The sequence below is a fragment of the Copadichromis virginalis genome, linkage group LG17, assembly GCF_057382275.1.
Source record: "Copadichromis virginalis isolate Kocher_CV1m ecotype Utaka linkage group LG17, C_Virginalis_male_GT1.1, whole genome shotgun sequence".
Lineage (NCBI taxonomy): Eukaryota > Metazoa > Chordata > Actinopteri > Cichliformes > Cichlidae > Copadichromis > Copadichromis virginalis.
This window is the reverse complement of record NC_140634.1, coordinates 5,364,643-5,378,967: the sequence shown is the minus strand read 5'-3', so window position 1 is coordinate 5,378,967 and position 14,325 is coordinate 5,364,643. Positions and strand designations below refer to the sequence as shown.

At 45.2% G+C, this 14,325-nt stretch overlaps 1 protein-coding gene and 1 long non-coding RNA gene across 2 annotated transcripts in view; one reads left to right on the top strand and one right to left on the bottom strand.

The window, feature by feature from the left end:
- Window positions 1-14,325, top strand: part of LOC146688853 (anoctamin-4-like) — a 64,518-nt gene that overhangs the window by 40,596 nt on the left and 9,597 nt on the right. The window contains exons 16-21 of the mRNA XM_085437692.1: window positions 1,176-1,258; window positions 2,380-2,520; window positions 2,725-2,889; window positions 3,149-3,185; window positions 3,279-3,390; window positions 4,993-5,050. Of these exons, the coding sequence (XP_085293818.1) occupies window positions 1,176-1,258; window positions 2,380-2,520; window positions 2,725-2,889; window positions 3,149-3,185; window positions 3,279-3,390; window positions 4,993-5,050 (596 nt within the window). The remainder of the gene's footprint in view (window positions 1-1,175; window positions 1,259-2,379; window positions 2,521-2,724; window positions 2,890-3,148; window positions 3,186-3,278; window positions 3,391-4,992; window positions 5,051-14,325) is intronic.
- On the bottom strand, window positions 5,622-14,219 carry LOC146688854 (uncharacterized). The gene is made up of 2 exons (XR_014916184.1): window positions 13,234-14,219; window positions 5,622-5,972 (listed from the first exon to the last, which is right to left on the bottom strand). It is a non-coding gene; the product is annotated as an uncharacterized LOC146688854 (long non-coding RNA).

Sequence of the window (14,325 nt, the reverse complement as noted above, 5' to 3'; positions counted from 1 at the left end):
ACATAAAAACAAACCTAGAAACATGACATAGCATGAACATAGCAAACGACCCAAAGAAATGAATGAAAACACACAGACTAAATGCACACAGGAAGTGAGCAGGGGAAGTGGAAACACATGGGGAAACAGCTGATTAGAAAGAACATAATGACATCAGAGGGAAAAGTAAACTTAAACCTCACTGAATATAGAAACACAAGACTTTCAAAATAAAACAGGAAACATGGAGAGACAGGACAACACAAGCTTGACAATGACATGACAGACTAGACAAGAAACAAGACACAAAAGCCAAGGAGACAGATGATAGTAATGGCTAAACTAAAACTCCACTAGACCCCAAATAAGACTAACACAATAACTTATAATCACAAACTTTACATAAGAAACTCAAAAATACAGAATAAACTCAAAACGCCAGGTCAGAAACATGACACAATTCTTGCTAGCATGCTTTAAGCAAGCGAAGTTGTTGCAGTCCAAAACTACAAGATGAATCTGAGGGGTGTACTACAATAATGGGTTGAGCCATCTCTGTGTCTTGAAAGTGGTGCTTTACTGGCCAAGTATGTGTACGCATACAAGAAACTGGGGTCCAGACAATAACCACATATGGAGCATATTATTTGAATAATATGTGCAGATATGAAATCAGCACCAACTGAACAATCAGTTCTCTGGAAAATAACACTACTAATCCTGTTGGTCTTCTAAGCACGGATGGTAGGAGGGTCTAAAGTTTTTCTGATCATCAATTTTAGGGTAAGTGAATCCAGATACAGGAAAACTGCCCTCAGTATACTGAACTTGCTTCATACTACAAAGCCTGGGTTATGTGTTTAACAGAAAACTCAGACTTTAAGCTTGACTTAGCTTTCTGACCCATGCACTTTGCTTTTTATTACAAGTATCTGTCTTGTTGATTAATATCAGGCCAAATATTTAAAGATTGTGACGATTTCTTCATTATTAAGACTTGTACGTCTAAATTTGAAGCATGTTATCTGCAAAAACATGACGGGCTCATCAATAATGTATTGTTTACATAATGACAGAAGAATCATCTAACAGAAGAAATTTAATAGAAAGTTGATTAGTGCTTGGTAGGAGCCATATAATCCCATCCTGGGGACTGTTTAGGACGCAATGCAAACTTTTTTGTTCATGTCTTCCAGCAACGGTCTTCCTGGAGTTCTGGAAGAGACGCAGAGCTGTCCTCGCATATGACTGGGACCTCATTGACTGGGAAGAAGAGGAGGTAAAAGTCCTGTAGCTTATCTGCTCCCTTTAACATAAATAAATAGTATGAAAAGAAATTAGGAGGGAAAAGATAGTCAATTATATTTCTAGTTATTTCTTTTTTTCTTGAACAAGCACTTCTTCCCTGAAGAAATGTTGGCCTACTCATACCCTTTTCAGTCCATGTCAATCTCAAAGCATATATTTAAAAAGGTGGAGATGGTGTACTAAGAGCCTGTGTCAAGTCTGTCTCAGTTCATTTTATGAGTCACTGAAAATCTGCAGCTCTACATTGAAAGCACGAACAAACTAAAGACCCACACAGCTGTCATAATGTAATTTCTGTGGGTTTTTATGTTCTCTCCTGTCTTGTGTATCAACCTCCAACCATCATCTGTCAATCACATAATAGATAGTGAATGTGTTCTTTGAAGGCTGCTCTTCTTTCGATGTAAATGTGATTCAGAATTTCAATCTGCTTTGTACGTAACGTGAGAAGACAGGCTTTTGGTCAGAGCTTGAGGATATAAGGGTGGTTTGCAGCCACTTGGTTGTGCCTCTACACTGTCCCAGCTTGGCTATTATATCCTGTTGCTATGTGTCAGGCACCTTTGGACACAGCCTGCAGTTTGAGTCCTGTTGGCTGTGCTAGACTCTTGCCCAAATAGATCTGGTGCTTAGGGCCGGTTCTTGTGCTGCCATAATCAGAACCTCTGTGGCCTTTTCTAGCCGCTGGTAGGATTTCTTGACGTCAGAGACTTCCTCTATCTGTTGGTGGTACATCCCATGATACCCATGATCTGTGCTTTACACAGTTCGTATTAAATATTTGTGCTGATACCCTGAAGAAGAAGCTTTCTCCGTGGTAACCCTTTTAAAAAAAGTAGTACTTGTTCAGTCTTTTTCTAATTGCATTGACATGTCATGTCATTTATCCCACTAACTGAAGTCTGTTGAGTCCTTACGCTTTCCACTTCTGTGAAGATTGTGTTAATACATACCTCATACTGCCTGTGACTTGCACCCTCAACTATGCAATCCTGTGAAAAACTTCTCAGCAGAAATGGCTGCTAACTAGTAACTAAATGTGTGCTTTCTTACTGCAGTTTATGCTCATATGTGTAGTCTGTTATCTTTCAGGAAGAAATACGCCCGCAGTTTGAGGCCAAATACTCAAAGAAGGAGAGGATGAACCCTATATCTGGAAAACCTGAACCTTACCAGGCCTTCTCTGACAAATACAGTCGCCTCATCGTTTCCACATCTGGAATATTCTTTATGGTGAGTTTCTGGAGCAAGTGAGCATTAAGTAAAAGATGTGTTACTAAATGTGTCAACTGCTTTTTGTCTGCAATTACAATTTCCATTGTTCCATCTAAAACTAGACCTCTCAGTTTATAGACTGAAAAATTCAGTTATCATATATACATTCATAAGTGTTTACAGTTGAAATGTTCTCTTTTTCTTGTCACTGTCACGTCACAGATATTGGTGGTGATTGCTGCCGTGTTTGGCATCGTCATTTACCGAGTTATCACTGTCAGTACCTTCGCTGCCTTCGGCTGGGCTCTCATCAGGAACAACTCTCAGGTGGCGACCACGGGCACGGCAGTATGCATCAACTTTTGCATCATCATGCTCCTTAACGTGGTAAGTTTCTGCTGTTTTTCGACTGCACTGTGCAGAAGTAGAGCAATGACGAAATAGTTAATGCATTTATTTCAGGTGTGATAAATACTGTTTTAAATGTAACGGCTAATTCATGCATTGTATGAATAGTTACACGGATACATATAAGATTATCATTATCATTATTTTGATAGCTTTCTAACGCTTTTAACAGCATTTTTAGACAATAAATTTAGAGAAATACCTTGAGAAATACATTTAATTTCACCCTTTTTTACAGCTTTATGAAAAAGTTGCTCTGCTTCTTACCAATTTAGGTAAGCTGGTGACACACAATTTTGCAATTTCTTTTTGTATGAATAATGTTACGATATTCTTAAAATGAACTCCTTCTTTCTGTTTAACCACAGAGCAACCGAGGACAGAGTCTGAGTGGGAGAACAGCTTTACTTTCAAGATGTTTCTTTTTCAGTTTGTCAATCTTAACAGTTCAACTTTCTACATCGCCTTCTTTTTGGGAAGGTGAGTAAGTCACAGGCAATTTACAAATACAGGACAGGACCAGTATTAGTTGAATCATGTAACCAGTTTCACACAAATATACGAAGCTGAGTTCCTATTACTTATTCTTACACTGGCTAGTTGCCTTGTTTAGCAAAGGGGCCTGTATATTTTACTGTGATATTAAAGTCATTAGGGAATATCCAAAAGTCTTAAACAAAATATACTGAATCCTTTAGTACAGCTGACCTATAAGAAAGCAATCACCTGTCATGGTTTGCCTCCACCAGTGTGTGAATGTGAGAGTGAATGAATAGTGGAATTGTAAAGCCCTTTGAGTGTCTAGAAAGGCGTTATATAAATGCAATCCATTATTATTATTTAAATCAGAATAGCCTTAATACATTTTAAAGAGATGTTTTGTTTTGTTTTTTTTTTGGGGGGGGGGGGGGGGGGGTTGCTTGAATTGCTTGTATAGTTGTGAATAACCCATTGACAGAGATTAAGTTTTATATTACTTTAAACAGGAAGAGCATTTGTAAACTTTTGAAAATAGAAGTCTGTGGAGATTGCCTCATTTTTTTTTAGCCAGCTTCAAGTGGCCGTTCGAGGAACTGCAGTTTTTGGTGCATGATCATATGCTTCATCTTTCAGCCTTGCTGCTTGGGGATAGTTATCCTGATACCCTTTGAAGAGTTCACCTTTTGTGTAATTAGGGACAAATTGGAATTTTCCTGACGGTCAATGATAGTACTGTATGTGTAAATTATACAGCTGACGTTCAAATGCTGGTTGGTTGTTGGTTAGGTAAAAAATGTAAAATGTAGCTTACAAAATGTAACCTAATGCAGCGCAGTGTATCTCATTGAATCTATAACAGCATTGTATATTTTGTGTACTTCTGTTCTCAAAGCCTGTTTCTTTACACACATTATTGTGAGCACTTAGATCAGGGGTGGGCAATTCCAGGCCCCGAGGGCCGGTGTCCTGCAGGTTTTAGATCTCACCTTGGGTCAACACACCTGAATCACATGATTAGTTCGTTACCAGGCCTCTGGAGAACTTCAGGACATGTTGAGGAGCTAATTTAGCCATTTAAATCAGCTGTGTTGGTTCAAGGACACATCTAAAACCTGCAGGGAGACCGGCCCTCAAGGCCTGGAGTTGCCCACCCCTGATTTAGATTAATCTTCCAGCTTTTATTTGTTACATGAAATAAAATGCCTTTAAAGCCATCAAAATTGTCCTGTTAAGTACAGTTAGGAATAAGTTTAAGGTTTTCTGGATCTTGTAATTATCCAAGAGTAATAAAGTGTCACAGGAAAATTGTTTAATCTCTCTTAAAAGGACAACCAAAGGGATACAAAGATGTCTCAGGTCTTTCAGTACCAGAAAACTGGCATTTTGCATTACCAAGGCTTTCAAATCTAGAAGAGTTTTTATTTTTCAGTGACATCTATAATTTTAACCATCGGGTCCATTTTGATACATTTTACAGACTTTGAGCAAAGCCGTCTCTGGGCTTAACGTAGCTTATAGTGACGCTAAACATGTAGCTCTAATTGTGTGCTCTTTTATTAACTCCTTACTCCTGTTGTTTTTTTTTCGACCCTTGGCCTACAGATTCACAGGTCGACCTGGTTCATATCTGCGTCTCATAAATCGCTGGAAACTGGAAGAAGTGAGTAATGACTTTCCTTTTCCCAGTGGGGAATAATCGCAAGGCATTATGGATTGACATATTTCTAACTTGGGCATTAAGCTATTACTGTATGGCTAACCACCAGGCATTTAACCCCCATCATTAGTAAGTGGTACTTCTGGGAACATGCAGGGAAATAATACAGTGGAGTGGTCTAAGGGGACAAAAGGCCTGAGCCGACGCTTTTAGGTGCTGAGCTAATGTTTTCCCTCAGCAGCAGAAATGGAAAAAGTCTCTATAATGTGACATGTACAGTACAAGTGTAGCCTCAGTCAGCCTTTCATTCCCATGCAGAACCATTATTGTCCTTAAAGACATTACTGCCTCGGCTGCACATTTAAAAAGCTGTTAAAGGTTGCAGGCATAAATCATAATCGTAAGTGTATGAAAAATAATTACAGGTTGTGACTATAGCCTTTCCAAAATAAACTGCACTTGCATTGCTGCAGTGGGTGTTTTCCAGCAAGTGATGCTTGTGTAACCCGTGTAATTGTTACGCCTGCTGTTCTGCGTTGTGTTTTGGTGTTGAAGCAAGAGGCAGGAGACAGTGTCGAATCTTTGGCTCTTTACTGCACATCTGCAACACAGAGACACATGTTCGATCCGTGCGTGTCACGCGACTGCCCGTAACCCTCTCCTCCGGCCATGCTGAAAGGAGCTGTGCCCTTAATGTACATTAAAGTAACGAACCAAATACAACAAATTATTTCAAACCATTGACTTAAACTCTCAAAAAACAAAAAGCACAAAATAAACAATATGTCACTAAAAAACATCAAAACAACTTATAAGAACAATAAATGAAAGACTGCATCTCCAAAACATAAAAACATCTCCATACCTGCAACACAGAGACACATGTTCGATCCGTGCGTGTCACGCGACTGCCCGTAACCCTCTCCTGACGAAGAAAGAAAAGGTGCATGCTGTTACACAAAAGGAGAGACTGACGCGAGTAAACTCTCAAGCCGCTAGCGATACGGACTAGCTTAGCATGCTAGCATATTAGCCGAGTTCTCGGCTATAACTCATTATAATTGTGTATTAATGAACTCGTCCTCCACAAAACTTATCCCAAATGAGTCTCTTAACGATAAACAAAAACGCGGCGGTACGGTCGTATTCACACTGAAGCTTGGGATCCGAACAAACTTTGATTAACAGAGAGCAACGTGGCAGTGACTTACCTCCGGCCATGCTGAAAGGAGCTGTGACCGGGGCACACATGCACGCGCCTACGTCACCACGCAGCGCACACACGCACATGAACGCACACAGACCGAACACACAGATAGGAGAGTGAGATGCAAAAAAAATGACATATTTATTCCAAAAAAGAAAGTATTTTGGGTGAAATTCACAAGTGTTTAACACATATGTTACATTCACCCCCCCCTGAATTTCACCAAAATCACTACACATCTGAATGGTACTGCAGTACCAAGAGGCACAACGACGCTGAACTACCATCACCTCCGGAACAGGTAACCCAAGGATCTTATCCCATAGTTCAGTTAGAAACTATCCATAAATGGATTAAAAGAAGTTGGATAGGTTGATCAGGCCTCCAACCCTTTCAGAACACAAAGGTGCAGCCTACACCTCATCAAACGTGGTCTCATAAAAACGCCCAGGGTGGGTGTCATGATGCCTCAAGCAAGTACAACACATTCATAATACGCAATGGGATGACCCAAAAAAAACAGTCTATGTCAGAGGCCGAGCCTCCCGTGGCGGTAACAGGCCCCATGTAATAGGCTTCTGGACCATGTTTTCTATCAGCCTGTTGACTGACTTTACCACCCGACCTGCTCTGGTAACCACTCTGCTTCGAACATTGGCATGGTCAGAGTCATGTCTTGGCAAGTTGGATGGCTGCTCAGTATACGGCTGACCAGAGGTCTGATTGATGTCTGAACCAGAAACAGGAACAGTCTGCGGAACAACAGCGTCCCCATGACAGGCACCTGGAACAGAATCTGTGCCAGACTGTGTCGAATCAGAGGTAGCGGAACAGTCAACCGGAGTAGGAAGAGCAAAGTGCTGGGCCTGACCAGCAGGGCTTGCTGGAATGTCCGTTGTGCAAGTCTGAGAATCAGGTGGGGCATTGTCCACATCCGCACCATCACATGAACCATGCTGACGATCCGTGGACTGTGAGGCATGCTCTCCTGCCGCGGAATCCACATCCACTCCATGGCTCAAATCCGAAAGGACCCACAAAGAAGTCCTCGCTGCGGTAGACTCTGTCCCTAGACTGCCAGGGTCCTCCAGATCCCCATCAGCACTGAGATCCCCCTCACTGGAGAAAACGTCTAAGGACTGACTTCCCAACGAATCCTGGACAGGAAGGAAACTCACGTCCAACAGAAGGTTTCTGTGTACAACCTTACTCTGGCCTGAAGAGTCACTGATCCTGTAAATGTGGGTCCTGGGGTGCCTCTCCACAACAGTGTAAACCTGAGGCTCCCACTTGTCTGCAAGTTTCTTCTTGCCCCGCTCGCCTTTATTGGCAAGCAGGACGCGATCCCCAACGTTCAGAGACACACCTTTGATTTTCTTATTGTATTGACGAGCCTGATGCTCCTGCTCATTGCTGGTGTGCTCCCGGGCGATCTTGGCAGCCTCAGACAAGTATGACAGAAGAAGCTTGGAGTAGCCGTTAAAGTCCACCACAATGGGATCATGCAAAACAGACTTGAACATAACGTCGACCGGTAGTCGTGGGACACGGCCGAACATCAAGTAGAATGGGGCATATCCAGTAGTCTCGTGAACAGTTGCATTATAAGCAAAGGTCAATGTCTGAATCTGCTGCGGCCATTCCTGTTTGGCTCTGAGAGGGAGAGCTCGCAGCATGTTGCCAAGTGTGCGGTTGAACCGCTCCGTGCCCCCATTGCCCATAGGGTGATAAGCCGTAGTGTGAGACTTGGCAACGCCCGAAATCTGCAGAAGCTCAGAAAATAATTCACTCTCAAAGCTGGGACCTTGGTCTGAGTGAATACGCTCAGGGAAACCATATACACAAAAAACACAGTCCCATAACTTTCTGGCAACCTGCTTGGCAGTCTGATTCTTGCACGGGAAAGCAAAGGCCATTTTCGTGAAGTGGTCAGTTGCCACAAGCACATCAACAGAGCGCTTCTTTTTGTCCTCTGCTGACCAAAAGTCAATGCAGATGAGCTCCATGGGAGCAGAGGTCTTAATGCTCTCTAATGGGGCTCGTGCTGCAGGCTCTGGAGTCTTGGCAAGTATGCACCTTCCACAGCACCGAACATGCTCCTTCACATCCCTCTCCATATTGGGCCAGAAAAAACGTTGCCTTGCTAGGTGGAGGGTGCGAACTTGACCCTGGTGCCCTGCCAAATCGTGGACACCTTTCAAGGCCTGCACCCGTAAATTCACTGGCAACACCAACTGGAGTCTCTTTGTTTTGCTCACAGGGTCTCTCGTCTCCCTGTAGAGAATGCCATCCCGAACCTTGAGCCTCTCCCAGTGCTTCAATAGGGCCAGTGCCCTGGAATCCATACCATGTCTCTCACGCCTGGAAGGGTGCCTCCTGCGGGCTACGAGTGGCAGGACAGCGGAGATGACGGGATCTTGAAGTTGGTGGTCCTCCAGCTCATGTAAGGTAAGTGATGGCAGTACATCATTGCCAACTGGTTGCAACTGCTGAACAAGGTAGAGAAGGGAGGCAGCTCTATTCTCCGCAGCGGTTTCCCAGTAATCATGGTGAACCAAGGTAGCCGTGACTTCCGACGAACTGTAGGAATCTTCTGAGGTCAGAGCTGGAACAGGTTGTTGGGCAACCTGAATATTTTGGACACCAAACCTGAAAGCGTCCTGCACCTCATGAGCCGCCGCACCTTCTGCATTCCGCACCAAGTGCTCGTAGGGCTCCTGAAGCAAGCGCCCACCAATAGAATAGGTGAAGGGGTCACGACTGAGTGCATCTGCTACAACATTCTTTCGACCTGGGATGTACCTCAAATCAAAGTTGTAGGATGACAGCTTGGCCACCCACCTTTGTTCATAAGCGTCCAGCTTGGGTTTGGTCAATACATGAACGAGCGGGTTGTTGTCAGTCCACACTGTGAACTGGTGCCCCTTCAACCAGTGGCTGAACTTTTCAGAGATGCTCCACTTCAGGGCCATGAACTCAAGGCGATGGGCTGGGTATCGCTGCTGTGACCTGCTTAGTGCTTTGCTCGCAAAAGCAATAGGGCGTGCCTTATCCCCGTCGATAGGCAATTGTGATAAAACCGCTCCCAGTCCATCCAGAGAAGCATCCACAGACAAAATAAACGGTCGTGAAAAGTCAGGGTGAGCCAACACGGCACAGTTAAGGAGGTCGTCCTTCAGTTTATGAAAGGCCTTGTCACATGCAGGGCTCCAATCTGCAGCAGTCAACTTCCTGAACATGCCAGCACCCCTCCCAGCGTGACTAGTCCGTCCCTTCCTCTTCTGACCAGCCGTCAGAGCAAACAGAGGCTTGGCAATGGCTGAGCAACCAGGAATGAAGCACTGATAGAAAAAGACCATTCCTAAAAAGGACTTAATCCTTTTCACAGAAGGAGTGCAACCATCCTTCTCCATTAGAGCCTCCTTTGGCATCTTGGAAATCACTTCCACCTTAGCTGGGTCCACAGCCACTCCGGTCTGGTCGATGACATGACCAAGAAACCTGACTGACTTCCGCAGCAGATGACACTTCTTTGGACTCAACTTGAGATTGTTGTCTCTCAACCTTTGAAAAACAGCTCGGAGCCGGCACAGGGCTTCCTCTTCAGTGGGAGCAAAGACCAGGAGGTCATCCAAGTAGCAGAGCAGACTGGTGAAGTTGAGGTCACCAAAGATGTTCAGCATCATGCGCATGAATGAAGCTGGGCTATTGCAAAGCCCTTGTGGCATCCGGTTGTATTCGTAGAGGCCAACAGGCGTCGTGAAAGCGGTGTACTTCTTATCCTCCTCACACATTGGGATGTTGTAAAACCCAGAGGTTAAGTCCATCGTGCTGAAGAAGGCATTGCCCCCAAGCGCGGCAAGGCAATCCGCTTGGTGAGGGAGTGGATGCGCATCCTTAAGAGTCCGCGCATTCAACCACCTGAAGTCCGTACAAATCCGCAATCCGCCATCCTTTTTCCAGACCATGACGAGGGGGGATGCATACTCGCTGATGGATTTGCGAATAATCCCTTTCTCCTCCATGTCAGTGAGTACCTGCCTTAGTTGTTGGTAATGAGCAGGGGGTACTCTTCTGTAAGGCATACGGAATGGGCGTTCATCAGTCAGGTGGATCCGATGTACAAAGCGTCTAGCTTCGCCACAGTCAAGCGGGTGTCTAGAGAAGATGTCCTCATACTGCTCAATTAGCTCAACGAGCTCTCTCTTTGATTGTAAGCTGGCATGGCATGAGTCAATGTCAAGATCACCCAAACCTAGGGAGCACAACCTGTCATTCAAGTCGGCCTCAGTAGCAGCTGGCCCACTGGCTGGTACCTGGGCCATACTCGCCATCTTGCAGGAGTCCTGCTGGAAATCAAGGTCCTCCACCGCAAGGCAAGATGAAACAACAGCAACCCTCGAGTTGCGTTTCAAGGTCAGTGGTTTCGAGGAGAGATTGGTCATCTTCAATGGCACCCACCGATCACCCCACATGGACGTGATCACCCGGCCAACAAGAACGTCTCTCGGCCCAGACCCAGAGGTGCACGGTTCCACGATGATCGTGCTGCCTGGAGAGACTGGCACATTGCTGGGTAGCCTGCCCCATACCAGATGTTCACACCGTGGGAGTAGTGTCACAGCACGAGGCAGTTTCACAGTGCCAATTTTGTCGGGAACCTCCTCACCCCTCCATCTGGTGGTGCACGACATCATGTCCAAGAAGTGCTCATAGTCAAGAAGCGAGTGCTTGCTTCCCACAGACACAAGCTTCCAATAGTCATCAGAATGTTTCATAACTCGCATCAGGTACTTGAGAACGTTGGAGCCAATGATGAGCTCATCACGCTGGCCCGACACTACCAAAACTGGTACAATGCATTTCACACCGTGGACGGTAAGTGTCAAGTCATAAACGCACTTTGGGTGGGTCTGCTTCCCACCACAGCCAACCAGCACAATCCGTTCGGCCGACTGCGGTCCACTCACAAGAGCCCCAGCCTCTCTAAGTGACTTCTCGGCCTCTTCACTCATAGTGCAAGCCATAGACCCGGAATCCATCATGCCCCTCAAGTTAACCTTGTCATTCACTGCAACTTGGGTGTAGAACAATTCACTAAATGTGGGCACTACTGCTGGTCCCTGAACCACGACACGGTACCCCTCTGGCATTGTTGAACAGGTGTTGACATAAAGAATTTCGAGATCCGATTCATCATGATTGAGGGTATTAGGTTCTTCCCCCACACTGCCCCTCTCCAAATGTGGGTGATTCAGTTTTCCGAAGGCCAACCCTGCCTCGCGACAGCCCCGGCCTCCCGTCCCTCACGACGACTGTGACAGTCCTTTTTCCAATGACCAGGAGCAAAACATGCAAGACAGAGATTCTCTCTCCTGCAGTGCATGTGAGTGGAATGACCAGTGTTGCCACAGACCTGACAATTCTTCTTAAGAAAGGGCCCGCGGGTAAGACGCTGCGAAGTTGTAGATGCAGGGGCTGCAGTCTGCACATTCTGACATGCAATCACGCGATCCAAGAGGCTGATCAGAGCGCGCATGCCAGTCACATCAAAAGCTTGGGTGTCAGTCGAACCAAGCTCGCAACCAACTGACTGCTGACTAGGTTGAGTGGTCACAGTGTATGTTGGTGACTGTTGGAACTGAGGAGTAGGCGTAGACACCGGACAAGAAGACACTGATGTCCCAGAAGGATAGGTCGTCGAAACATCAGCTAGAACAGGAGTGAAGCAAGTTGCTGTGGGCGAAAGCTGACAAGCGAGGTTTGAGGCTGGTGCTGTAGGCTGAGACTGCAAGGCGACACTGGCCTGCCCAGGCTGTGATGCCATCGCTTCTTGAGGCACAATAGAGCAGTTGTGGCTAACCTCTCTCCTCTGTGAGGTGTGGAAACTGCCCTGACTGCGTGCCCTGAGTTCACGCTGGAAGCTATCAATGCGTTCTTGAACCTCAGTGGTTGTCCACTCCTCAGCTGCTTTGATGCTGAGCCTGTTCAAGAGGATGGGGTCAGGGCAATACTTGATGAACATCATCGAGACCTCACGCCCTGGATCCTCAACATTACGCCCCTGCCTACGCAAGCACTCGTCAGCAGCGTCAATAGCATTGTTTAGCCTTATCCAATATTCCATCACTCCCTCATGTTGTAATGGTTTCGTGTTATAGAAGTCAGCCATAGGCATAGAAGAGTAAGTCAATACACTAAAGTGCTGTTTCAGAATGTCAAATATCAAATCAGGAACCTGGACATGGTCAAGTGAGGGGTTGTGACGTAGGGTGACCCTCACTACATCCTTAGCCTTCCCCATCAACCTAGCCAATATGTCACGTGATCGCTGATCTGTTGGTGTGTTGCGTTTTACAAAGTACATTTCCATCATTTCAACCCATTCATGAATGGAAAATTTATCACTGCCATCACCCCTGAAAACTGGTGGCTCCTTGACGTCTGATTGCAAGACGAGTTTCACCCCAGACAAATTTAGCTCAGGGGGTCCCTGCTCAGCCTTAGAGCTTTCAGTAGGCATACTGGTCCCCTTATCACCTTGCAGCTGGGCTACAATGGACTGACCAATCTGATTGGCCAAATCTGAGATGAGTGTACTCAACTCAGCACTGCCAGCTGTCTGCGGGGTCTGAATATCACAGGGGGGAACCTGGAGACGAGTGGAACAAAACTTGGGAGCAAATGACACACCAACTTTAGGTGTCTGAACCCCATCCCCAAGAAACCACCCTCGCCCCATACCAACATTAGAGGAAACCTCCCCATCAGGAACACCAGTTGCCTCTGAACCAGATGCTGACTCCATAATGATGAATAAAGCACAATCACAAGAAACAAGATTCCAAATAGTGCAACTGTACAAAAGCAAACACAGTATTCTTAACTAACACTTAATGTTATTCAGGATGAGAATTGAGCAGATTAAATGTCCAAGCTCATTCAAAAAGTCCCACACAAGTTAGGAAAAGCAACCAACTTGGAACGAGGGCAATTATGAAGAGCTCCCCACGGTGATCGAGATGACGTCGATGCTTGATGAATCCAAAGGGTCACGGCACCAATGTAACCCGTGTAATTGTTACGCCTGCTGTTCTGCGTTGTGTTTTGGTGTTGAAGCAAGAGGCAGGAGACAGTGTCGAATCTTTGGCTCTTTACTGCACATCTGCAACACAGAGACACATGTTCGATCCGTGCGTGTCACGCGACTGCCCGTAACCCTCTCCTCCGGCCATGCTGAAAGGAGCTGTGCCCTTAATGTACATTAAAGTAACGAACCAAATACAACAAATTATTTCAAACCATTGACTTAAACTCTCAAAAAACAAAAAGCACAAAATAAACAATATGTCACTAAAAAACATCAAAACAACTTATAAGAACAATAAATGAAAGACTGCATCTCCAAAACATAAAAACATCTCCATACCTGCAACACAGAGACACATGTTCGATCCGTGCGTGTCACGCGACTGCCCGTAACCCTCTCCTGACGAAGAAAGAAAAGGTGCATGCTGTTACACAAAAGGAGAGACTGACGCGAGTAAACTCTCAAGCCGCTAGCGATACGGACTAGCTTAGCATGCTAGCATATTAGCCGAGTTCTCGGCTATAACTCATTATAATTGTGTATTAATGAACTCGTCCTCCACAAAACTTATCCCAAATGAGTCTCTTAACGATAAACAAAAACGCGGCGGTACGGTCGTATTCACACTGAAGCTTGGGATCCGAACAAACTTTGATTAACAGAGAGCAACGTGGCAGTGACTTACCTCCGGCCATGCTGAAAGGAGCTGTGACCGGGGCACACATGCACGCGCCTACGTCACCACGCAGCGCACACACGCACATGAACGCACACAGACCGAACACACAGATAGGAGAGTGAGATGCAAAAAAAATGACATATTTATTCCAAAAAAGAAAGTATTTTGGGTGAAATTCACAAGTGTTTAACACATATGTTACACTTGCAAATCCTGTTAGACTCATGCTTATAACAGTGACTAGTTCTAGCGATCCTGGATTCCTTCTTGAAAATGAAACTCTTTTGTTTACACTTTAAAAC